Source organism: Megalobrama amblycephala, linkage group LG15 (genome assembly GCF_018812025.1).
Source record: "Megalobrama amblycephala isolate DHTTF-2021 linkage group LG15, ASM1881202v1, whole genome shotgun sequence".
Lineage (NCBI taxonomy): Eukaryota > Metazoa > Chordata > Actinopteri > Cypriniformes > Xenocyprididae > Megalobrama > Megalobrama amblycephala.
This window is the reverse complement of record NC_063058.1, coordinates 22,766,658-22,794,464: the sequence shown is the minus strand read 5'-3', so window position 1 is coordinate 22,794,464 and position 27,807 is coordinate 22,766,658. Positions and strand designations below refer to the sequence as shown.

At 37.2% G+C, this 27,807-nt stretch overlaps 2 protein-coding genes across 6 annotated transcripts in view; both read left to right on the top strand.

Moving 5' to 3' along the window:
• The window catches only part of pot1 (protection of telomeres 1 homolog), an 83,780-nt gene extending 80,823 nt beyond the window's left edge, over positions 1 to 2,957 (top strand). For 2 of the 5 annotated variants that reach the window (XM_048158737.1, XM_048158738.1), the window contains 3 exons: positions 2,181 to 2,275; positions 2,557 to 2,662; positions 2,738 to 2,956. In XM_048158737.1, coding sequence (XP_048014694.1) covers positions 2,181 to 2,275; positions 2,557 to 2,662; positions 2,738 to 2,844 — 308 coding nt within the window. In that variant the 3' untranslated portion in view covers positions 2,845 to 2,956. Of the gene's footprint in view, positions 1 to 2,180; positions 2,276 to 2,556; positions 2,663 to 2,737 lie in introns of all 5 variants that reach the window. The other 3 variants (XM_048158739.1, XM_048158742.1, XM_048158741.1) reach the window with 2 other exon arrangements.
• A 651-nt stretch (positions 2,958 to 3,608) lies between these two features.
• On the top strand, positions 3,609 to 11,468 carry gpr37a (G protein-coupled receptor 37a). Its single transcript, XM_048159193.1, has 2 exons — positions 3,609 to 5,293; positions 8,783 to 11,468. The coding sequence occupies exons 1-2, from the start codon at positions 4,418 to 4,420 to the stop codon at positions 9,605 to 9,607; spliced, it is 1,701 nt and encodes a 566-aa protein (XP_048015150.1). The 5' UTR covers positions 3,609 to 4,417; the 3' UTR covers positions 9,608 to 11,468.
• The last annotated feature ends 16,339 nt before the right edge of the window (positions 11,469 to 27,807 follow it).

Here is a 27,807-nt window from a genome sequence, read left to right as displayed (position 1 = left end):
AAACAGACACAAGATGGCGCCAGTGAGTCACGGTTTGTTATACAGAAGTTTGTTATACAGCTTCGTTGATAGTGACGACAGTCATTACCAGAAAATATCAAACTTCGGAATGTTTAAGAATGTCAATATAAAACTCTACACATGCTGATTGTGATACGTTAAAATATGAGCTTTAAGTAATAAATGGATTAACATCTCTTTCTATCTCTCTCTCTTATCGACACACATTAAGAAATAGAAAAGCTGCAAATAATACAAAAGATTGATTAAACGTAGTGCTAGGTTTAAAGTCTAGATTTTTTTTTGTTCATATTTTAACAGGCTGGCAATTCAAATGAGCCATGCAGCTACACCACAGTATAATAGCTAGCTGTGTGAGTTTATGTGACTAACCTTGTGGATGCGATGTCTCATAAAATTTGATGATGTTGTTCCGGTGTCTTCAATTGTTTTCCCACATTTGGTGCGTCTAGCTGATCTGACGTGATAATAAACCCAAACGAAAGAACATATGGCACGGTGGCTCCCGTCATGTTGCACGGGACTCTTATTATGACATTTCGGAGTTTATGCGCACGGACATACGTAATCAAATTCTATGACAAGAGTCTGATCTACCACGACACGTAAGGAAATATATGTGACGCAGATATTATAAAACCATTTAAACACAACACGAATTATTTATTTATTAAATCAGTAGTTCTGGGTAAAAGACTTGAGTCGTTTTTAAAATATTCCGAGTCTTTTGTGCCGAGTCGAGTCAAGTCTGAAGTCATTTCATGTCGAGTCAGAGTCAGAGTCTGAAGTCTGTTAAAATGCGACTCAAGTCCCTAACTCGAGTGCCCATCTTTGTGCTATACTGGTGTGACAAAGTAAAATATAGCTGATAAATCTTTGTCTGACAGTGCAGATTTTGGCAGTCTTGTTGTTGTCGCTGTTGTTGTTGTTTCCAGATGGTTAAAAAAACTAGCAATGCCAGATTCAAGAATGAATCATTCTTGGTCAAACAGCTTCTTAAAAACTGTTCATGATTCAGTTTTGGGGACCGTGACAGAAGTTTGATTCTGTCGTGGAACAAGCAACAGCCGGTATTTTTCCTCCTCCCGACTCGAGTGCCTCATCTTCTTAATCTCCTCACGTAAATGATTACATTTCGATGACTTGCGTTTCTTCCCCACCGCAGAAACCACCACATGTTCATCAGTGCCGTCAAAATTGTTCATTTTTCTGTTTTTGTTGATCACAAATCATAAAGCAGATAAGGAAAACTAGGATGCCGGGCGTATTCAGAGCGCCGCCATTACTGTTTACAGTGCGTGGAATGGTGCGCTGTGATTGGTTGAGCGGATATATCGCGTTCTGCAGAGAAGGGAGACTGACGTTTGTCGCGTTTTGGAAAGAAAGGGAGAAAACATGACAGAGTAACACGACGGATATCGCATTTTGCACAAAATTAATAAATGACTTTTCAATACCGACCAGATACAATACTGATTTTTTTTTTTTTTTTTTTAAATGTCGTTTATCGCGTTTTGGAACCAAACTCTTCATATACAAGAGCAGCACACCAGCTCCAGACAAACAATGACACTTAAATCTGTCCTGTTACTACAGCTAACATTAAAACAACAGCATATCTTGGTTCTGTGAAACAGCAAAACCAATGTTACTCACGTATGGCGTCCGTTTTCAGGCCTTCCCGCTCCCTGTGATATTCCTCTGAAATTTTCTCTTTTGTAATGTCTCTCAGCCATCTCTCTTTCTACAGTGTTTCTTCAAATCTCCCTCTTGCTCACTCTCTCTCCTCCCCCATCATGAGTGAACACGCCCCCTACTGCTGATTGGCTACAAGTGTGTTTGATGCTCAGTCCGATCCACTTTCAACAGTGTTTCTCAGAAATCACTTAATGCACCTTTAAGTATAAAAAAGAAAAGAGGGAAGAGTGGTCACAAACAGAGACCTCAAAATATGTGGCCGAGAGTTATCTTTTTTGGGGGGGGGGTCTGCGGGTGCGTGTTTAAAAAAGGCTGATCTTTGCATCACTTCAGTGTTTCATCTTCCAACATTTTAAATGTCTCTTGTGACGTTGTCCTAAAAAGAATTTGGACACTTCAGCCACACTTAAAAAATGTGTGAATGTATATTTAGGCAGTTCATCCGTGTTTCTGTCACACAGCTCTGGGAGTTCAGCTGATGCAGTACAGATTGTTAATCCAGTTTGAACTGGACGACCGGACGGACACATTAGAGGCTCTGCTGTGGGAGAACGCTGTGAGTATATCAATGCCATTTTATTAAATATCTGGATAAAGTGCACATATTTGTCCTGTTAAAAGTAGTAAAACCATTTTTCCCCTTCTTTTTTGAAAATGTTTTATTAAAAAAAAAAAAAACATTTTAAGTGAACAAGTCACCTGATGTCTTTTAGTTTCTGAAATCTTGCCAAGTAGCCTGTCAAACGTGTAAAAGTGCTGTACATGATCTGATCAGCAGAGGGCGCTATTTTCTCTTTTGAAATAGGCTTTAGTGACCATCTCTCTATTTCTTTGTAGGAGAAGTTCTTCCATGTTTCTGCTGTAGATGCTTCAGGCAGTCAGGATTTGCAGGACAAGATTCAGACCATCATGGACACAATTCAACCACCAGAAAGCAGTTTGGGTAAAGATTTCATTTCCTAAGTCTTTACATTCCTTCAGTATCTAGAGTAAGAGAATGTCTGTATTTTCTTTGCAGAAGAACGTCCATGGCTGGATATTTGCCTCTCTGTCTACACTGTAAAGGACGATGACAGAAATAAAGTTTGCTACCAGATCACTAACACAGAAATTAGAGAAGAATAGAGAAGTTAAAGGATTAGTTCACTTTCAAACTAAAATTTCCTGATCATTTACTCACCCCCATGTCATCCAAGATGTTCATGTCCTTCTCTCGTCAGTCGAAAAGAAATTAAGGTTTTTGATGAAAACATTCCAGGATTTTTCTCCATATAGTGGACTTTACTGGCCTCCAAACGGTTGAAGGTCAAAATGACAGTTTCAGTGCAGCTTCAAAGGGCTTTAAACGATACCAGACAAAAAATAAGGGTCTTATCTAGAGAAACCATCGCTCATTTTCTAAAAAAAATTACAATTTATATACGTTTAACCATAAATGCTCATCTTGAACAAGCTCTCTTCTTCTTCTTCTCTATTAGAATTCCTAATAGAAGTGTATTACTGCCCTCCACAGGTCAGAGTTTGAACTAATTGTCATATACTTGCACTAGCATATTGTATATGACAATTTAGTTCAAACTTTGACCTGAGGAGGGCAGTAATACGCTTAGCAGTTTCTACACTGCTGGAATTCAAATAGAGAAGAAGAAGAGAGCTAGTTTAAAATGACCATTTATGGTTAAAATGTATAAAATTTAATAATAAATTAGAAAATGAGTGATGGTTTCTCTAGATAAGACCCTTATTTCTCGTCTGGGATCATGTAGAGCTCTTTGAAGCTGCACTGAAACTATAATTATGACCTTCAACCGTTTGGAGTCCATTGAAGTCCACTATAAGGAGAATAATCCTGGAATGTTTTCATCAAAAACTTTAATTTCTTTTCGACTGAAGAAAGAAAGACATGAACATCTTGGCTGACATGGGGATGAGTAAATTATCAGGAAATTTTATTTGAAAGTGAACTAATCCTTTAAGTTACAGACCGTTTGAAAATCATAGATGGACACCTGCAAAGAACTGTAAAAAGGCGTTGCCAGAAATGTTTTAAGAAATGTAAATATGTTTAACGGTCGAACACAATCCATAAATTCATATCTATAAAATAAAGTATATTTCTATGTATAATACATCTACTGTTGTTGTTACTGTGCTTGGACCTGTGTGTGGCATTATTTAACAAACCATCTGGAGTGAAACTGATGACAGCAGGTGATTGTTGCTAGAAACAAAATGGCGTTCTGTTTCAGTCCACCAGGTGGCGCATTCACTGTGTTTTCTATCTGAAAGCGGTGCCTCCCTGGCAGAGCTTCACATCAGAGATGCATCAGGAGCTCATGAACGGCACTCAAGGACTTTCACTTTATCGAGATGCTGGATGATCTTTCCTTGACGTGTATTTTTCATTTTCCACGGAACGCTTGGAAATATCTCTAAGGTTCAAGGGCTTGAACTAGTTTGTTTTGTTTGGCTGAACACCTGTTTGACCAAGTAGGCTATTTCCACATTTTTTCCCTCACAATTCTGCTGTTACAATACTACTCCTGTGATTAAAAAAATGGAAACTACAGATGTTAATCTAAACGAGAGACCAGCGAGTGGAACGAAGCTTGATGTTTATTCTACAACTATGCCTTAAAAATACTGGATTTATCAGGTTTTGATATATTTTAGAGGGATATACTTACTGGAAAACGCAATGGAAATGCAATTTTTAACTGTATTTTGTTTGCTCACTTGTTGTGAACTCTCAGTAGTTCTCACGAGTAGCAATAAAACGACGTCAAAAATACTTCCATCCTATAAAGCGCTTGAAATCAGCCAGGAACGACGTGTAACGTTAAATAAAATCGGTTATGAAACAGGTAACGTTAAGGAACCTACAGATGTGATTTCAACGGCTAGTACGATACAGTTAATGTCGGTGAATGGGAGCGATGACTCAACAGTGAGCGCATCTTTCAGACAGAAGTACGAAAAAACGTCTAAAATGGACAAATATATCAAAACAAAATCATTTCTGAGGGAAATAAGCAGCGGGTTTAGCGTAAACCGTCGTTATCATCGACGAGAAAGAGCGACGGCCGGAAACGAACCCGACAGGAATCGAGAATCTCCTGAGAATGAAGTTGAGCGCGTGGAGTCATTGCCGAAGCCTGCAGCACAGATCCAGCCTACAGACTTTCCCGCTGATTTCACGTCTGTTCCTGAATGGGGCACCTCACCTGTGGAAGACGAGGAAGTCTTCACTCCGTTCATTCCCTTTAATACACGATCAAAAACCCCAGGGGTGAAGAACCCGTTTTATCCTGTGACAGGTGAATCGTATGGTGCATATGCTGTCATGTGCATCTCCATCCTCATTTTCACTGTGGGGATTGTTGGGAATATTGCAATCATGTGCATAGTGTGCCACAATTACTACATGAGAAGCATTTCAAACTCCTTGCTGGCCAACCTCGCCCTGTGGGATTTTGTCATCCTCTTTTTCTGCTTGCCACTTGTTATTTTCCATGAACTCACTAAGGATTGGCTCCTTGGGGAATTCTCCTGTAAAATCATTCCATACATTGAGGTAAACGCCATATTGGATTAAGAGAAGTGTGGTTGGTCACTTTCAGTGGGTGATTGAAATGCATTTTTTTTCCTGTTACTGATGGTGTCAAATTCTTGGTATTAATATTTGAAATGTAATGTTTGTGGTAGCTACATGGGGCGAGATTGATACTAAAAAGAGTCATTAATAATATAAGAAAAATTGATTTTTAGGGTGGACCAGGTCCACCTGTAGAGCCGAGCCTGGTTTCATGATTGACTTTAGTCAAGCAGGTTCTTGGAGACGTACAGTCAGTGATAACCCAGGTTGGAAAAAAAAAAAAAAAAGTACATTTCTATAATGTACTTAAAGTGCTCTATTTTCGTGCACTAATTTTGTACTTAATATACTAAAAATTCTTCTTTTTAAGATCATCTTAAGGACATCTAAGTGTACTCAACTGTGCTATTTTGAGACACCATGAAATATGAACTAAAATGTGCTGTTAATATACTATCTGATAACTAAATATCTGGTAACTAAATATATATTTTTTTAAATGCAGAGATAGTATATTAAAAGCACATTTTAGTTCATATTTCATGGTGTCTCAAAATAGCACAGTTGAGTACACTTAGATGTTCAGAAGTACTAAAGAAGAATTTTTAGCATATTAAGTACAAAATTAGTGCGTGAAAATAGAGCACTTTAAGTGTATTATAGAAATGTACTTTTTTTCACCTGGGAACACATTACAAGTAACGTGAGTTATGCAATCAGATTACTTTTTCAAGTAACTATAAAAGTAATGCATTACTTTTAAAGTTACAACAAAATATCCAAGTTACTTTTTTCAAAAAACAGGGCAAGGTTACTTAGTTTTCTCATGTATTGACTGACAGCTCTCCTGTCACATTAGATCTAATCTAGACTAAATGTGAGCATTTACTCATCTCACTTGCACAAAAACAGACTCAATATTCCTTGAAATGAATAAAAACAGTAAAATTAAGCTCAGAATATTACGCAAACCTGCAATAATTATGTTAACGTAATATACTGTACTTTATGTAGCCTATTTTAGCTCACTGTTAGCAATGTCTTTTTGCTGCTGACTTAAAATTATCCAATTCTAACATATGAATAAGCAAAAATGACTTTAGTTAAACATCACTTGCTGCTTGAATTTGCATTTTCTTCAGTCTGAGGCTTATTTATTTCACTTTTGGTGTGAAAGGGCCTTTATTTTTGCCAAAAATAGAACTTTTTCAATATAACACAAACCCAACTCAGGTGACAAAAAGTAACTAAGGCAACATTTTTAGGGAGTAACACAATATTGTAATGCATTACCTTTAAAAGTAACTTTCCCCAACACTGCATACAGTAAGCCACTTTTACACCTGAAACTGGTTAAATTGTACTTTCTGGTAAATGCATATGCTATTCATATATAACTGCTTTTGTCATTTTATCCGTATCAGCATGTTATGCCAAAACTGTTTAAAATTTGTCATTTGAATCTGAAATGCCAGAACGTTTATGGCTGAAACATACTTTTACACAAATATTTGTCTGCTAGTAACAAAACTATACTTAAGGAAGTTTCCTTCAAATGTTTGTGCTACTCAGCCATATGTGTTATTAGTCATGTAAATTACTGTACATATTGACTCAAACAAACTTGCTTAGCAAGATTTTTGCTACTGTTTCTCAGCCAAGACAGTTATTGACATGAAAGAGAAACACCATTAACAGCTATAGCACACTTCTTGTGGCACCGTTGAGATTGCAACATGTAGGCCTACTTGCATTGCGTCATTAAATTTGCTCAAGTATCTAGATTCACGTATTTGCTTAAGCTACTCCATGTAGCATTTGTCCAATTTCACAATGTAATTCCACAACATAAGATAATCACAATTTTTTGACTTTTGGCGTTTGAGTCTGCTACTTAACTTTCTGATTCTGATTCTTAAAAGATTTCTTACATCAAAGCGCCCTAATTGTTGTCATATAACATTCAGACTGAAGTGTTCTTGCAACATTCTTAAGCCAACAAATTTCCAGAGCTGATTTGTTGGCATTTTAATTTAGATTATGCCTGAAAAATAATCTAAATTAAAAATGCTGTTAAATTAACAAGAAGGCTGTATGTGTGAGTGAAAGTGTCTGTAGACAGAAATCCAATGCAAATGTGTAGGTCAGGACTGACATCTTTGTTGTGCTTTGTCTTCTTGAGTAAGGGGGAGTGTCTCCTCTGCAGACACAAAGAGATAGTGGTATTTCCCTGGGGCAGCGTTCAGATTATATCTTGTGTTTCTGAGGAATTGACCTGATTGGTGCCATAGTTGTGGCTTTAATCTCCTGACACACTACAGAGCACCAATGCCTACACCCTTGATTCAAAGCAACCCGATGACTTGATCACAATGTTTCAACCTAACAATGAAGTCTATGGCCCTAAATGGAAAGGCTGTGGTGTTTATGCACAATCTAGTGGGATTGAATTTCCTTATTGTTCCACAGACTCAGGACTCAGTACAAGTTTTGCTCAATCAATTTAATTTTTATGGTCCTTTTCTTGGGGGGAAAAAAAATCAGAAATCAATGTTATGGTGTAACGCACTTACAATTTAAGTGAATACTTCCAATTTTTGGAAGTGAAATGTGAAGCTTTGAAAAGCACTTATGTTAAAACTTCAGTATTATATGAACTGTATAGTTGTTCTCAAACTTTTTAAAGTTGTTTTAGGTGATATGCTGACTCATATGTTTATATCTTGTGGCTATATTGAAACGGTGAGTATTTTAATGTTTACAAATTGGCCCCATTGATCTACATTGTAAGTGCCTCACTGTAACCTAGAATTGTTGCTGCTGCTTCTTTTTTTTAAAGGAGTTGAATTTCTTTTTTTGGTAATCAACTTTATGCTACAAGTGCTGTCAATTAGGCTTAGCTTTTATTGAACCCGAAATGTTCCTTTAAGATCCCAACTAGGAGTGGGACAAAATATCGATAGGGCAAAATATAGTTGTCCTTCTCCGTGCGATACGAGAATCGATACACTGGTCCCAAATATCGATATTTTAATTAATAAAATGACGCTGCTCCCAGCACATGAATGATTATGAATGAATGAAATGAAAAATAGAAAAATAGTTTAACTATCCCAAGAAAAAAGGTTTTTAACAGGATGGTGAACAGCAGTGTGAGTAAAATAATAGATGCCCCAACCAAGTCCAAAGTTTGGAAAACCTGCACTTAACCTTTTCATGGGCATTTTGTTTTCATAGTTAGACAATTGCTAGACAATCCTATAATCCTATAGGATTGTCTTGCAATATATTGATTATCACAGAATTGCTGTATCATGATATTATTGGTATTGTGAGCCATGTATCGTATCATATCATGAGGTACCCTGTGATTCCACCCCCTAATTCCAACACTGTTTCCAGGTTTGTCAGTGGAAGGATTTTCTAAAAGTTTATTAGTAATGACCACACATCCCCTTTACCTTGCAGGTGGCGTCTTTAGGAGTAACTACCTTCACCCTTTGTGCTTTGTGCATTGACCGTTTCCGTGCCGCGAGCAACGTTCAGATGTACTACGAGATGATCGAGAACTGTACCTCCACTGCAGCCAAGCTAACAGTGATTTGGATCGGTGCTCTTCTCCTCGCCCTGCCCGAGCTTCTAATCCGGCAGCTGGTGAAAGAGGAGCGTGAGCCTCCGGAGGTGACGCCTTGTGAACATTGCGTGGTCCGAATCTCCACGGCTCTCCCGGACACGCTTTACGTTCTCGGACTCACCTACAACAGTGCTCGTCTCTGGTGGTACTTCGGCTGCTACTTCTGCCTTCCCACTCTCTTCACCATCATCAGCTCAGTGGTGACCGCACGCAAAATCCGCCAAGCCGAGCGCGCCAGCGTCCGAGGCAACCGCAAACAGATCCAGTTGGAGAGCCAAATGAACTGCATTGTTGTTGCTCTGGCTATTCTATATGGATTTTGTGTCATTCCAGAGAACATCAGCAACATCGTTTCGGTGTACATGGCTACAGGTGTGCCACGTCGCACGCTGGATATTCTGCATCTGGTGAGTCAGATGATGCTGTTCTGCAAGTCTGCGGTTACACCTGTGCTGCTTCTGGTTCTCTGCCGGCCCTTCAGCAAAGCCTTTCTGGACTGCTGCTGCTGCTGCTTTGAGGAGTGCGGCCCACCAAAGTCCTCCGAGCCCAACAGTGATGACAACGATCAGGACGGCACCACCGAGCTGGAGCTTTCACCCTATAGCACTGTAGTCCGCAGGGATCCCTCTACCTTCCCAATAGCAGGAACGCACTGCTAAGGTTGTACCTTACCTAAGGGGTACACATTACCAAGGGCTTAAACATACAGAATAAACCAGTCCAGAGTGTTGTTTTCACAGGCTGCACAGTTTTGTGTGGTTTCTGATTTTACTCTGCTTTGTTTTGGGAGAGATGCCCACAAACTGGATATTTCAACCTAGGGACATAGGGACAAAGAGCCACATGTTTATTACAGAACACATTGTCTTAGGGCCCTGTTTACACCTGGTATTAAGATGCGTTTTGGTCTATCGGATCACAAGTGGATGATGCTAAATACAGGTGGAAATGGAGTCTAAAACACTTTGAGCTTGTCCACTTGTGACCACTTCCAGAGGTAACTGAAATCGTATTAGAACGGATTCCTTTCATAGTGTAGACGCTTATGTGTACGAATGTATTCAAACAGCCACAAAAGACTGCCTACTGACCCAACGCATAACATTATAGGAAGCATGCAAGCCAGACCGGATTTAAACTTTGTCAGCTGAAGACCCAAGTTTGGTTTGAAGATTAAAAAAAAAAATGTACCAAGCACAGTGTTCTCTCACCAGTCCTGATTTCTAACATGCACTCACCGCACTCGGCGTGGTCTTGTGGCTGTCAGAGCAGAAACAAACGAAAAGAAACACATTCACATATAAATTGCGTGAGCTTATTTCGTCCATTAGACCAAAAAATCAGAAAAAGCCCATACATTTACCCACCCATAGACCCTCCCCTTGAAGAAATCAGGACAGAAGTGGTTGAAAGTTGACAAAAGAGATGGATTAAAACACCAGGGGTGCTTCTCAATTCTTATTTGTGCATCCACGTTTCCTCTCCTCGCGTCTTAGCTCCACCCTTTCAGGATGCGAGGGAAGGACACAAAGAAAAGACGCGAGGACGTAGGAATTGAATCAAGTGAAATGATATATCCTCGCTCCCTTTAGCGTCACTTCAAAGCGTCATTAGCTGCACGCGAGGGACCTACCCATATGTTGTTAAAGTTGATTATTTAAAAAAATATATAATGTTAATAAAGCAAGATACTCCGTTCAAATATGTAAGATGTAAACTTTATTTAAACTGCATACATTAAAGCATACATTTAAATTATTGCGACAGATATGAAGGGGGAGGAGAATTTATGCGTGCGTCAGGTTTCTCGACGAGAAAGACTTCCGCAAAGGATGCACCTGTGTATCCTCGCTCATGACTCCTCAGGAAGCTTCCTCACTCCTCGATCCTCGCCTCCTCATGGTGCAATTAGAGAATTGAGATGTCCTTCAAGATGGCTGAGCTCGATCGGTTTCCGGGTCATAGGATGGAGGACGGAGGAGCGAGGAAATGAGGAGGGATATTGAGAAGCATCCCAGGTGTAAACAAGTATGTCTCTGCCTCGTCTACTTGTGATCCGATCGACCAATACGCATCTTAATACCAGGTGTAATTGATGTTTACAAAAGAAGACATATATACCTTGTGTAGTTTCTTGGAAGTTTATAGGAAGTCTAGAAGGATTATGAATTAACTCACATGCATTTGTTATATTTGCACAATTTTCTTATCCCAATATCTTTTTTTTCCATTTTAATTTGGTGTATTTGTATTTTTGATCAAAATGTCTCTGAGACTTATGGAAGATAATATATAGAAAATGGCTGTTTGTAGTATGTTTTGGTGTTGTGGAAATTGGCGATTCTTGTGAATCGATTTAACGTTAAGCCTAGCTCCCTTGCTATGTAAGTATTAAATTCACTCTGTATTTGCTAGCAGAACTTGTGATGCTCTTCAGCCTCTGGAAAGCACTGAAGAAGCTGTTGTTTTAGCCAAGACATGTCACTTTTTAATAGTAATAAAAAAAAAAAAAAACATAAATTGAAAGATCTTAAAAGGATTTTCTTACAGATAAAACTTGAATGCTATGAACTGAAACTGGAGATCATGCCACTATATATCAGTAGCCTATATCCTTTACCAATCAATTCTTCTCCAATGGCTGGTTCATTCTCGATGGTGTTGGTTCACAGGACTCTGGGTCATCAATGCCGTACAGTACTCTCCTAGCACACAGAGGCTATTGTTTAAGGCCATGGCCAGTTCAGCATTAGGCATTCATACTGCAGCGGATTCCATGACCTCACGGACAGAAGTGCGGATCGGATTGGGAGTGTGGGGAAAGATGTAAGAAGCCTGTTTGATTTAACAGGACAGCTGGAGTTTCGTTATTGTGGTCTGGTTGTTTATTGGCCGTTTAGCATCAAAGAGAAAATTGTACTCTTGCACTGCTTGAGGAACAATCTACTATACAGTTAAGATCAGCTCCAAAACCTAGTGAGCTGCCTTGCTGTCTACTTCCTACACAGGAAGCTTCCTTCCAAGGCAGCATCTTAATAGAAATAGAATATAAGCGAGTTTGTGTTAGAAAAAGTTCCATATTTAACATGTTATAAAGTAAAATATCTAGCTTCCGCCAGACTGCCTTCCGTATTCAACTTACGTAGAAAGCGGAACGTACATCGTGTCAGTTACGCGTTTTACGTAATTTGAATACGGAAGGCGTAGGACGTAGAGTAAGCGTTTTTAACTGCGAGAGTTTTACACTCTCTTCGTAAGTTGAATACAGAAGGTTTGTTAAATATGGATATTTTCTTACACAAATGCATCTTTTTGCTTCAGAAGGCCTTTATTAACCCTCCGGAGTCGTGTGGAGTACGTTCATGATGGATGGATGCACTTTCTTGAGCTTCATACTCGTTGGTCCCATTCACTACCATTATAAAGCTTAGAGGCATCAGGATATTTATTAATATAACTCCGATTGTGATCTTCATAAAGAAGAAAGTCATATATACCTAGAATGGCTTGAAGGTGAGTAAAGGTGTGTTCACACTTGTCATGTTTGGTTCGATTAAAACGAACCCTGGTGCGATTGCTCGGTTAGTGCGGTTTGTTTGAATGATATATGAACGCAACACGGACCAAAGACATGTAACCGAACCAAAAACAGGAAGACGAGACCCTAAAAAGGACAGAATCCTCACGCATGTCGGTTTTTCTTGTCATAGTCGCGAGTTTGCCCATCACAGGCATCAGACGCGCGTCTCCACGCAGCAGATCATTTGTGTGTGTGACGGATGGATTCCCGCCGGTGTATTGACTACTTTACACATTTTATAAACTCTTCACGAGTTCCCAGCTGGCCAAAATACCATCACATGCAGGCTACGCACACACAACGAGCACATTTACCTCAGCAAACAGCATTGTTTTGGATGTTCGGTAAGTTCCTTCTCAAAATAGGCAAAACGTCATAAAATCCGACCAATCACGTTTTGAATGTACCCTATGTCTGAAGGTTCGGTCTCGTTTGGTTCGGTGATAAAATTGCCAATCTGAACGCTAACCGGACCAGGACTAAATGTTTTTTTTTTCTTCTTTGGTCCAGACCAAATGAACCAAACAAACCGAACTACAAGTGTTAACGCACCCTAAATCTTGGGGTAATTTTCATGTTAAAGTGTAGGTAAAGACTTTTACATTTTTGGAAAAGATTTCAAATAAATGGTGTTTTTTTAACTTTCTATTCCTTAAAAATGAATCACAGTTTCCACAAAAATATTAAGCAGCACAACTATTTTCAACATTGCTAATAAATAAGAAATGTTTCCTGAGAAGCAAATCAACATATTAGTAGTGTAGTTCACCCAAAATGAAAATTCTGACATCATTTTGACATTTACCCTCATGTCGTTCCAAACCTACAGTAAGACGCTTTCTACTTTGGATATTTTGAAAAATATTTAGGCCAATGTTAATTTGAACCCCAATGACTTTAACTGAATGGACAAAAACATTTGAAACAAAAAATTTTAAAATATCTTTTATATTGCACAGAAGAAAGAAAGTCATACAGGTCTTCTCTGTATAGTTTCCACTTGTACCTAGCTTGACTTATCTAATCAAAATCTGTTTCTATCATAAAGAAGATTAGCTTGTATTTTATTTTAAGGCGCTCTGAGATTTTTCAGTGATGACATTCTCATGCATATTTAAGTAGATTGCATCATTCAGACCCACACTTTGGCCTAATAAATGATTCATAGGCACCAACAAACAGTCATTCTTTTGAACAGCACGTGTCATATTAATATTTCATGAATGATGAGTGCTTCATGCCACTACGTTGTTGTTCAGACATTTATGTTTGTCTCATTTTTGTTTTCTCTTATCGCTTCTTATTAGGGCATCTTATTATTAATGTCATAATTTCTTATATCATAATCAAGATTTACCATGTTGCCTTGTCTGTCCTGTTGTGGGATATGCACACTATCTTCCCAGACAATGTTTACGCTGATGGGAACAGTTCTAGGTGTATGGGCCACGATGGTACCCATACTCATAAAGACTGTCCGCTTTTTAGCATCTTTTCTAATTGGATCCATCTGATTGAGTGGATGCCATCCATGGAAAAGAAGGGCCTTATTGTCTTGTTTTTCCTTTTGTGGAATTGTCCCTTATTTCTAGGTCACCGCCTGTGATGGACGCTTGAATGCGTTAATGAGTTCCCTGTGAACTCTTCCCTGTGTGGCTCTCGTCTTTGTCACACACACACACACACTGTATGTACTATTTGCAGTCCCCCTCCTTGGCTGCCCCTATGAAGGGGAATTATGGGATTGTTGGCACTGCCAAATTGCTGTTTGTTGGAGGAGAACCTTCAAGTTTGTTTAAAGGTCCCTTTTGAAAAGCTTAATTGAGCTGTTCTGATGTTCACACAACAGAACTGCCCACATCCCCTCCTGTTGCCCCGTCATCAGCATTATCCCAAACCTTTGATTTTGTCCTCAGGGAAATCACAGCAATTTGTTTAATAAGACAGTTTGACACTACATTACTTTAATATGTCCAGACATTTTAATGTCAAATAAATGAACATAATTTTACATTTTATTCCCTGCTCAAAACAAGATTGGGAAAAATGGATTCTAAAATCTGTGGGATTGTGGAATTGTGCACCACATGACAATGTACAGGAAATGACCTCTGCTCATTATATAATGAGTGTCTCATTGATTATTAATTCCTTTTATCTCAACTTGGCAAAGTAATTTTCCCAGTAACAAATGCTTTAATTAGAGTACTATTCATATTTATAGGGATTTATGGACTATTATTTTATAATTGCTATTTGCATATAGAATTTAGAATATATACACAAGCCTGAGACCTCTCTTAAAAATAAAGGTTCTTTATTGGCATTAATGTTTCCATGAAAAGCTTTTAACATCCATGGAATCCTTTCTATTACATTATTATTAAAGGTTCTTTATAGTGAAAAAAGGTAATTTATTAAAATGTTCCTTTGCACTCTATAGGAAAAACATGTTTTTTTAAGAACTGTCCATTGAAAGGTTCTCTAGGGAACCTACAATTGTTCTTCTATGGCATTGCAGCAAGAACCGTCTTTTGCAACCTTTATTTTTAACCCTCCTAATGCATTTAAAAAACTGTATATACCTTTAGTAATCCCAGGTCTAGGAACTAAAACCATATTGTATCTTATCAGTAACATCTCATTAATGAGTGAATGCACAAACATTTTAAAGTTTTGAATGTTAACATGTTTTTGCCTTGCTATTATTTCATTTACCCACTTTTTATTAATTTTTTCAAGAATTACTGCAAAAACTTTTATCTATAATCTATTCTATTGTCTATTATATTAAATATCTATTATTAAAGATATTTTATCAATATTTATGAGAAATTGCATTTGAACCAAAAATAGAAAACACAGAAAAATTCAGTCATTAATTACTCACCCTCGTGTTGTTCTACACCCGTAAGACCTTCATTCATCTTCAGAACACACATTAAGATATTTTTGATGAAATACGATGGCTCAGCGAGGCCTCCATTGTCAGCGGGTTAATATCCTTTTTCAATGCACAGAAAGGTACTAAAAACACTTTTAAACAAGTTCATGTGAGTACGATGTTTCAACCTTAATATCATAAAGCGATGAGAATACTTTTTGTGTGCCAAAAAAAAAACAAAAACAATTTATTCAACCTTTATCAACAATATCTAGTGATGGGCGATTTCAAAACACTGCTTCATGAAGCTTTGAAGCTTTACGAATCATTTGTTTCAAATCAGTGGTTCGGATCATGTGTCAAACTGCCAAAGTCACATGAACCTTTGAAATTTCGAAACACTTATGACGTAACGAAGCCTCGTTTACTCAAATCATGTGACTTTGGTGCTCTGAACCACTGATTCGAAACAAAAGATTCATAAAGCTTCGAAGCTTCATGAAGCAGTGTTTTGAAATCACCCATCACTAGATATTGTTGAATAAAGTCGTTATTTTGTTTTTTGTTTTGTTTTTTGGCACACAAAAAGTATTCTCGTCGCTTTATAATATTAAGGTTGAATCAGATGTTCATTATTATGTTTTTAGCATGTTATATGTTTGGTAACAGTTCTTCTAACCCTAATTGATGGAGTGTGTAGTGTTTCATTTCTTCATGTAGGAAGACATATAATGGCCATTTTCCAGGATGACAATGTCAAGATTCATCAGGCTCAAATTGTGAAAGAATGTTCGGGAGGGAGCATGAAGAATCATTTTCACACATGAATTGGCACCTCTGAGTCCAGACCTTAAATTCTTTGAAATTCTGTGGGATGTGCTGGAGTAGACTTTACAGAGTGCTTGACTCTTGCAATGTCCAAAAATTTATGCACAATATTTATTTCCATAAATGCTTGTATTGACAATGCACGAGTCAAGAAAACTGAAGGCTTTCAGACTGATTTTAAGAAAACATTATGGTCTTATCTGAAAAATCCAAAATCCACAGTTCACTTTAATTATCAGATTAAATAGAAAATGTGCTGAAGCGTAGTGGCCCACAGGACTGAACATGCAGCCTGAGTAGATGTTAATCAGCATTCTGAGTCACCAGTTAAAAACAACCACAGACCAAAAATATAGCCGTGTAGCATTTATGCTAATGCTCTGTGTGTGCGTAAACAAGCACTTAACGAACCAGAAAAAAATACTGTTAGTGCATTTAAAAATGGGGAAAATCCAACACATTCCTCTAGTTGTTTCAGATGTTTGGACCCAGTTGTATTTGTTACAGATACTGAGAGTGGAGGAGGCTTAAATATGCATCAACATCCACTAGCATAATAATGTTTTACTGGGTGTATATAAACAATCTCTTCATTGTCTCCCTTCCTCCTTCTCTCTCTGAAATAGAGAAAACATCCTTTTTCAACCATCTCTATTCTTTAGGATTCGCCTGTAAAGTTGGTAAAGGCAGCTTAGTTCTGTTTTCTTTTACATTTGCAAATACAGAATGTCTTTTTCGTGAAGTGATTCTTCATTTTGAATCAGTTTCCATTTCCTCATTCTTTTTTTTCTATAGTGTATCTCTGTAAACCCTCATTCTCAAAACCTTATGCTTTGTCTGAGCATATCAAAACACATTCTGACATGGACCTTTTAGCTAAATAGAACAAATAAATTTGCAGAGTTTTCATTTGGACAAAGGAAACTGTTTGCGTCACTGTGGCATTCGGGGTCGAAAGGAAACAATCACTGCCCTGTGTGGATGTTTTATGGCATGTGGAAGAAAGCCAAATGGGCATTACTGGCCTTCAACTCAGTGGTCACAAACAAAAGGGCCGCAAGATACACTGAGGTGTTATAATTCATTTTAAGCGTTCGAGAGACCAATAAACTAAGTGAAATATGTTTGCGTCGACATGCATTGATATCCAAAATCATGGCCACCTTCCTCTCTGAGGTGAATGCATCTAAATTTTGCGCACATCCTAGTTAGTTTCGCTTTCTTTAGATATTTTTCTTTTGTTCCTTTTCAACGTTTATGATGCGAAACTATCTACAAAAACATCATGGCTGCTCTGCTGTCAAAATCCATCAAAGTGATACAATCAGAAGTGTCTCTGCACAATTCAGTGGGTGAAAAGCTTGAGAATGCCAGAAGGTCACCTTTTTCCATAGCAAACCTCACATGCTTTCACATGCCGGTTGCATGACAGGAAGGGCAGCTTGTGCTGAGGGGTTTCCAGAGAAAGCTGTCATGAAATCAAAGGCAATAATGCATAATATAATAGTCTTGTCACTTTGATGTGGTTGTCATTTGTCAAATGCAAGGTAGAAAAGGTCACCATAAAATTTAAAATTTCTCCTGGGAATATTATAGGCCTTCTTTTCAAATTAAGCAAATTCACCTTTTGTATGATAGGTAAAAAAAAAAGAAAAAAAAAAGATTTTTTATTTTATTAAATTATAATTTTTTTAAATTTGTTAATTTAATTACATTTTATTTTATTACATTTAAAAATAAATGTTAAATAAATAAATAAATCTCATTTTGACTAAATTTATTGTTAAACTTAATAAGATAATAAATCATGAAATACATTAAAATATATATATATATATATATATATATATATATATATATATATATATATATAACAGAACCTATAGCCTACCTATATCTTGATTATTTTTATAATTATAAATACATTTGTTTTATAATTTTTTTTTTTTATTTAACATTTTTAATTTGACAACATTTGACAACATTTATTGTTAAATCAGGTATTTACAAACTAAGGGTCTGTTTACATGACAATGATGTACTAAAAACTGAAAAGTTTCTTTTGCTTTTTTCACGTACAGACAACAACTTTGTCAAAACGATCTCTGTTCACACAGATCCGCTAAAGCAACTAAAGATGCTGTATTATTCATGCCAGGCCAGTAGTTGGCGATGTCACTTTGTAAAGAAACACTACTCGCCTATAGACTGAACATGTAATACGCATGTGCATGATGTCACTGTTTTCACAAATTCATGTTTTTGTTGTATACATGCGGATGATACCGGGATTGTTTTCAAAAACGTGCACTTTGAAACCCGTTTTCAAAAGCTTGTGTTTTCAGGCTCCCAAAATGCCGTTGTTGTGTAAATGAATGGCCAAAATGCATAAAAAGTTTTCCATTTTGAGTTGAAAATGGTGTCGTGTAAACAGCCCTTAAGCCTTGTAGTGGGGTCCAAAAGTCTGAGATCCAAAATTTTTATTAAACGAGAATATAAACAAAGTCCCCATTTACACTAGTGCTTTTTCGTTTTAAAAAGCATACGTTTTGCTACGGCAAAGACTATAGAATTACACAAAACGCATCACTCGTATTGTTTTGAATGGGAGAAAGTGCAACACGCAACATGGCGGAATAAGTCCCGCCTTCTAAATAAGAGGCAATCGCCGATTGGCAAAGTCATCGTGTCACTGCAGCGGCCGTTAGAAGCTCCGGTTCCTATAGAAACAGTCAGAAGTGCGCCTCCGAAATGAGACACAAGAGACGCACATTTAGGACTGCGCATGCGCAATAGCTTGATCCAGCCTGAAAAATACAGTTTTTTTTGTCATGATTCAAGCGTTTAGAAACAAAATTTATGAGACAGTTGTTATCAGATTTCATTGGTGATTTCAAATATGAAATTTAATCGAAAGCTTGGCAAGGAGAATTTGATGTTTCCCCATTCAAATAGATAGAAGCTGCACTTGAATGCCTGAGAGGTGTTTCAAAGATGGCCGCCGAGTGAAATGATTTGTCTTAAAGGGACTTTGGCTACGGTTACACCTGTCATTTACACTGTGCCAGCATTTTCGAACCTCGAAAACGGAGACTTTTTAGTTTGAAAATGCCGGGGTTGCGTTTCAGTATAAACAGACCTTTTGAAAAGGATGGCGTGGCTGCCCACATTCGCTCTGCATATCCTTGACGACCGTGTAAACAATAACATGGAGACTGAACTGCAATCTTTGCTGGCTTTGTTGTCATTTTTAGCAGCCATTGTGCAGTGACACCATGTCTACACCAGATGCAACTTTTTTCGTGTTGTGGCGTGCCGCGCTGCAACAGCTAAAAGCTGTCTACCGGGTATGCCTCATACATCCTGAAAAGTGAAGCTGCGGGCTCTTTGATCGCCCCCTGGAGGCTGGATGCAGTACAGGTCATAAACCCCGCCCTCTCAATGCAGATGAATGAGACTTAAGTTAAAACATAAAAATAAATTATGCTTCAAATAAAATTTTCCGAAAGATGGTTTTGGACATTTAAGGTAGTTATCACGACGATTTATATTCAATTGTTCGTTTTTGTGATAAGTTTGATTTTAGCTAGCAATTTGGTGCTATAGAAACGGGGCGTGTCGTCGTGACTCACAGTTGATTGACAGCTTGTCTGAGGACTGTCGGGGCTTCGAGGGGAGATTGAAGATATATAACTAACTATTAATTTTCAATTTCTGTGTTATTTCACACCGACAAAATGAGCTGTTCAGCAGTAAACTGTACTAACTAACCTACAGGATCTGATGGATATCTGAGCTTTTCTCGGTAACATTAAATGTGGGCTTCATAAGCTAATTAATAAACGTTATTAGTTAAGATAACACACCTAACGTTAGCCATGACGAAAAAAAAGCAGATGATCGTTATCTGGCAGTTACTAATTATTTTTATGGGTATAAAATAATAATTAGCAGGATAAAACTAATGATAGCCTACTCTAATTAATTATAGAGCACTGTCTACAGCAATCGATCTCCTGTAACGATAATAATTAACAAAAATTAGAGTGACACCTTACCTTTGCAAGTACGACGGTGAAATCACAGTTGGCAGGCCTGTGGCTTAGCAGATCTTGCACCAAGCCACTGCTAAATTGCTCGTAAGCATCTAGGGATTTGTAGCATTTGAACTGAGTGAGGGTGTATACACTCAGACCAAATACGAGGTAGTTCACGATGTCCGGATATGTCAGTGGAGGTAGTGCTTCAGGATTTGATATCCATTCTGGGGCTGACAACTCGTATGGATCTACGTTGTTAATTGCTTTTAATTTTTCAAAACACTGTTGCTTGCGTTGACATTTAGTTTGTCTCGTTAGGGCCCACTTTCCTTTTCTTTTCGCTTCTCCATACTTTCTTCTTCATTAAGATTTCAACGTTTTACTCAATCAAAACAAGGTATCGCCGTTAACATTAACCCTTTCGATCGTGAGTTTAAAATATTCTAACTGTCCCCCCAGAGTGAGTTTTTTTAAGGCGACCGTTATTTTAGAACGTTCGCCTTTAATGTTTCCATAGCGACGCGTCTTGCGTGTCACGAGCGCTGAATGCAGCAACAATAACACTGTATGACAGATGGATCGCTATTATTTAGTTTTTCCTTTTTTATTTAAAATATTCGCAAAATTGCTTACCATGTCATCAACTATCTGATATTCCGATTCTCAAATATGTGTAAGTGAGTGTGCTTTGTTGTTTTAAAACCTTTATAAATGATCTTTATCTTGATCTATAATGCGAGATGGGCGCCGCCATCTTAGTTTGCGCTGCAGTTCACAAGAGTCCTGTCAGTCGGATTTACAGCAGGTTAATTCATAATTTTCTTCCGAAATATATGCAAGTAAGTGGCTGGTGAACTGGAAGAATAATAGAGTAAACTTTATAGTTACTTAGGCCCTTTATGTGTGTCTGATATGAATAAATGTCGCCAAATTATATTTGTTATTGCTGCTTCCACTGATGTCGGACATCAATATGTAAATTATAAACGCTTAATGTATTGTTTTAATGGTGCTTATGCATATTTAAATGTCTGAAACCTTAAAATAAACATTATGTGCCTGAAAACACTGCATAGCTGTGATATATGACAAGAGCTGCGCGCGTCCGTCTTGTAGCCAGAGCGCGAAAGCACAGTTTGAATCTGGCAGTTATGTGATGTCGCTGAACGTTCGAAATCCCATATGTGGTACCGTACGCCCAGGGGCACTGAAATAAAAATCCCATATGTGGGACCGTACCGCTCAAAGGGTTAAGCGAACGTGATCCTGGCGGCGCCGCCCCAGCATGCAACGCGGCGTGACGTCGGTTCGTATTCTCTATTTAACCCTTTATTTAAAATGGCAGGACCGTTTCTGACATTTTAGAGTTGTTTCTAGTGGCATATTATATTGAGTTTATCTACTGAATTTGCTGTTTCAAAAATATTATTGCTCTAGAAACAGAATAGCCTATTATTTTATAGGTAGAATTTTAAATTGTGTATAATTTATACAGCCTATTTAAAATACATCAATGATGACGCAGTCGTCTGGGCGGAAGTTTGATATCGCGACTCCGCCTCCGGGCTCCACAATCGAAAGACGATTCTTTCTGCGCATGCCCAGGCTCCAAACTTTTTTTTTTTACGTAACGTGTCAGCGCCCATCGGCATCCGATTTGGCTTCAGTTCAATACAATGGAAGGAAGCGGCGTCGCGTCGTCCATCTTTTTTTACAGTCTATGCTGTCTACGCTGAACGCGACAAACCAACCGTTGCAAAGAACTTGGACGACGTCAGAAATAGGACGGGGAATCCGTTTACTGCCGGGAATTTGTTGTGTCGTGCCGTGCCATGCCGAATCCAGTGTAGACAATATCACTGATAATAATGGGTTCTAATATCTGTAGACACGGTGTTAAACTCTGCATTTTTAATACGGCAGCTGCCTACATGAGCAAGAGGCAACTGTTAACACTTGTATGCGCATGACCAGTGTGCATGAATGGTCATGTGACATGCGTTTTCGGCCGTGTAGTGTAGACGGAGATCGTTTCTGAAACACTGTGGAAATGCCAGTGTATACAAGGAGCGTTTTCAATGGCATTTTAAAATGAAAACGCACTAGTGTAAATGGGGCCAAATATCTGCACTGTTTTTTAATGAAAAAAAAAAATGTGTTTGGGAATCCCTCTGTATATATCCAAAATTTTTATATTCTATAAATTAGTTCTAGCACATTTCGTCCCCTTGGAATTATATAAGGTTCTGAGCAGTTCTGAGATATTGAGCTTCAACGTTTTTCCATTCCATTGGACTTTGTAGGTATAACCTTTTTGTTTTCTAAATAAAAAGTCCCCAAATGTACTCAACATGATCAAAAACATCACATAATGTAAAAAAAAAATTGTCACAGAATAAGAATATGTGAATAACTCAATTTTGACAAAAATGTCAGATAGAACCTTATAATTCCAAGGGGACGATTTATTAAAAAACGCAAAATTGTGGTATATAGAATGCAATTTTATCACCTCTCTATGCTCTTTAATACATTAAATCAAACTGTGATTCCACTTTCTCTGGAACTGTGTGGAAGTGGATGGAGGAAGGACAGCTGCTTCTCACTCCATCAGCAGAAAGTCACAGGAGGCTGAAAAAGAGGGAAAGAAGAGAAGAAAGTGGAGAGAGGACGATGGTGGATATTGCCCATCTGTGCACAGGAATGGCGATGCATTACTTCTGGGCCCGTAGCTGACAAGTGAATTGAGTAATTGCTGATCGTGCCGGGCCTGTGCTAATGAGATTTCATTCTTGATCCCCGAGCAAATATCTCCTCATGCATGATTGAGTTTAATTATGTGTGTGTATATAGATGAGCAAGATGTTTAGTAGGACTTGCCATGTCTTGGGCATAATGTTGTTTAAATTAGCTTTGATTTGAACTTATTCATTAAAATATTGCTGTTTACACTTTATTCCGATTACTGTTAGTAACTTTGCAACTATGAATTTCTTTCTTCTGCTGAATTTGTATCTTCTGCTGAACACAAAAGAAGATATTTTGAAGACATCTGAGAAAGAAAATCAAATGTGTACTTTTCAAACGGAACTGAAAACATCAAAATGGAACGTTCCAAAAGTAGGTCAACGTCGCCTTGTGTGTGATTAATCAGAGGTGTTTTAGTCCACTGAAGCCTCAGACATTTGTTTAACAGGCATTATGAATCACATAACTCAAGGGCAAAACGCTGACCATGTGTCATCATTCATTTGTATGTTAGAGCATAGAGTAAAATTTATGTTACAAAAATTATATCAGACCATCACAGACCAGTACTTTATTCTATTAAAACCCATACCTCATAATGCTGATCCCAGCCATAAATTGGAAAGAGAGTTTTTTTCTGGAAATGAATTTTCATGTCTCTTCATTTGCTACCATGTTTTGGTCTACTTAGGTCAAGGACACCTTTGAGGGTGCTTGGGGGTAAGTCAACTTTGATGTAGTATGTCTACAATATTATTTCCACAGTTGGTATAGAAATAATTCACATGCAAATATTCAAGATGAATGCAAAAGCCATTTATACAATTACCATTTATTACCATAAATATACCACTTATTCTCTATACTGGTCATTTTTTCAATGGGTACTGGAGCTTTCAAGCTTCAAAAAGGATGCAAAATTATCATAAAAGACCTAACACCTGGAGCGTTAACTCTTCTCTTAGTCATACGATTGATTGGTGTGAGGAACATAATGAAATTAAAGTTATTAATTGAAGATCTTTCCCTTGATGTTGAAGGGATAGTTCACCCAAAAAATGAAAATTCTGTCATCAGTTACTCACCCTCATGTCATCCCAAGCTTTTATTCACATATAAACATAGACCAATCAAATTTGGTGAATGGAAGCTCATGCTTGCTTGATGTGCGAGAACCAATGAAGTTTGTTCTCACACGACAAGCAAGTACGGTTGATCTTCTGTTTACCATGTTTGAGTGCACTATGTACATTGTTTATTTGTGCATAAAAGAACTATATTAAATCTGTTTATCATATAAAGCGATCGTGTCTCTTCAGTAGACTTGGATTAAACTGCTGGATTCACATGGATTTACTTTACATTCTCTTTCAACACTTCGAACCATGTGAGTTTTGGGTAAATAGACTTTCAGTGGAAGGACAGAAATCTCTCAGATTTAATTTTAATGTATTCATTTGTGTTTGAAAATAAACAAAAGACTTAAGGGTTTGAAACGACTTCAGGGTGAGTAATTGATTACAGAATTATGTTTTGGTGAACTATCCCCTTAACAAACCGGATCACTGAGTTGATCTCGAGAACCGGATGAGTCAGAATCGCTAGCGAATATACAGCTTCCGAATATACAGAGAATTAAACGATTTTTGAACATACGTATTCAGACCGTTTGTGAACCGCATCAACCGATTCACTGAAAATAATTCATTCAAAAGATTGATTCAATAATGAATCGGACATTGTTCTGTATGGAAGCTTGTTTTCACCACTAAATAAACATTTTAAAAAAAAGGTAATTGCAATTCAGATTTTTTTTCTCAGAATTGCACGTTTTTCCCCCTCAAAACTGGACTTTATATCACACAATTCTGACTTTATATCATGCAATTCTGACTTTGTCACGCAATTCTGACTTTATATCTCGCAATTCTGACTTTCATGCAATTCTGACTTTATATCTCGCAATTCTGACTTTATATCACGCAATTCTGACTTTATATCACGCAATTCTGACTTTGTCACGCAATTCTGACTTTATAACACAATTCTGACTTTATATCACACAATTCTGACTTTATAACACAATTCTGACTTTATATCATGCAATTCTGACTTTGTCACGCAATTCTGACTTTATATCTCGCAATTCTGACTTTCATGCAATTCTGACTTTATATCTCGCAATTCTGACTTTATATCACACAATTCTGACTTTATATCACGCAATTCTGACTTTATAACACAATTCTGACTTTATATCACGCAATTCTGACTTTATATCACGCAATTCTGACTTTCATGCAATTCTGACTTTATATCTCGCAATTCTGACTTTATATCACGCAATTCTGACTTTATATCACGCAATTCTGACTTTATATCACGCAATTCTGACTTTGTCACGCAATTCTGACTTTATAACACAATTCTGACTTTATATCACGCAATTCTGACTTTATATCACACAATTCTGACTTTATATCAAACAATTCTGACTTTATATCAAGCAATTCTGACTTTATAACTCGAAATTCTGACTTTATAATTCGCAATTCTGACTTTATTTCACACAATTCTGACTTTATAATTCCCAATTCTGACTTTATATCACACAATTCTGACTTTATATCACGCAATTCTGACTTTATATCATGCAGTTCTGACTTTATAACTCGAAATTCTGACTTTATAATTCGCAATTCTGACTTTATATCACGCAATTCTGACTTTATTTCACACAATTCTGACTTTATAACTTGAAATTCTGACTTTATAATTCACAATTCTGACTTCATTTCACACAATTCTGACTTTATATCATGCAATTCTGACTTTATAACTTGAAATTCTGACTTTATAATTCGCAATTCTGACTTTATATCATGCAATTCTGACTTTTTCACGCAACTGCGAATTTACATCTCGCAATTCTGACTTTATATCACATAATTCTTCTGACATTATATCATGCAATTTTGACTTTTTAATCTCACAATTCTGACTTTTTTCTTGCAATTGTGAATTTATATCTCACAATTATGACTTTTTCTCTCAGAATTATGAGATATAAAGTCAGAATTGCATGATATAAAGTCAGAATTGAGAGATTTAAAGTCAGAAAAATTGCATGGTATAAAGTCAGAATTGTGAGATATAATTTCGCAATTGCGAGAAATAAGTCAGAATTGTGTTATAAAGTCAAAATTGCGTGATATAACGTCAGCAGATTAAAATTAAAAGATTGAGATTAAAAGGTCACAATTAGGCTACCTTTTTTATTTTTTATTTCATGGCAGAAACAAGCTTCCATAGTTCTGTCATGAGTGTGCGAAGAAGAGTTTGATTAATGAGTTTGGTCTGTTCCTCACACAAAACTACCATATGATATCAGAAGACTTTTATGATAACCAGTATTTTCTGTAAAATGAGCTTTTTGTGTTTCACGGAAGAAAGTCATACAGGTTTGAAATGACATGAGGGTGAGTAAATGATGACAGAATTTTCATTTTTAGGTGAAATATCCCTTTAACGTTGCAATACACAGACAGTCTTGTGGGAATTTGCATGTGTTTTAGGGAAGTTTATAGCCAGATTGAGTCTGACAGATGGCCTCAAAGGCAGGGTTCAGAATCTATGTCAGTAGGTCGATGTAAAGGGGAGCCATAAACACCACACATCCTAGTTAGGGCAATGACAGCCCCCATTTTGACCTGAGGCATCGACATATTTGCAGGCATCAGAGAAAAGACACATCTATTGCAGTCCAACTGACAGTGAAATCCACAATTATGTGAATGCATTAAAATTGCAGTTTGTCAGTTTAAAAGCTTTGTTTGTTCGAAGGCAGGTCATGTTAGAATGGATGGGGTTTTTTGGTCCCACTTTATATTAAGTGGCCTTAACTACTATGTACTTACATCAAAAAAATAAGTACAATGTACTTATTGGGTTCATATTGAATTGCAAAACACTTTTTCTGCTATTGAATTGGGATACGGGTAAGGTTAGGGAAAGCTTTGAATGTAAGTACATAGTAGTTAGGGCCACTTAATATAAAGTGGGACCGTTTTTTTTTACCAGCATGAGTTATTAAATATGAAAGTTTGTTTCCACTGTGGAATAAAACGGTAATTGCAACTTTCTATCTCACAATTCGGACTCTTTTTTCCCCCCTCACAACTGCGAGTTTAGCTACAATACTGACTTTTTCCTTGCAATTCCAAGTTTATATTTTGCAATTCTGAGAATTGCAAGTTATAAACTCGGAATTCCGAGAAATAATCAGAATTGCGAGATATTAACTTCTCAGAATTGTGAGATATAGGCTAAACTTGCAATTGTGAGTTATAAAGTTCGAATTGCGAGATAAACTCAATTTTGACTGAGAAAAAAAGTCAGAATTGCGATAAAACATAATTTCCTTTTTAAAATGAATTCCAATATATCTTACAATTCTGAGGGGAAAAAAAGTCAGAATTGAGTTATAAACTCAAAATTGCGAGTTGCTTTTATGGCTAGCAATTCTGAAAAAAAAGAAGTGATTTAAAAAGTTGCTATTTCCTTTTATTCTGTGGAAGAAACACTAAACTTCCATAATAAATTATCATAGGAAATTTGACTGATATTGTGATATTTTTGTAGTTGTGTTATTGCATGCATTTATTGCATTACAGTTGATATTTGTCAGTAATAATTTTCATGTTAATGTGTACTCACACATTCCCCAACAGCTGACTTGCATTTTCTCACCCCTGCCTTTTAGCTGCATGTTTTCCTTTA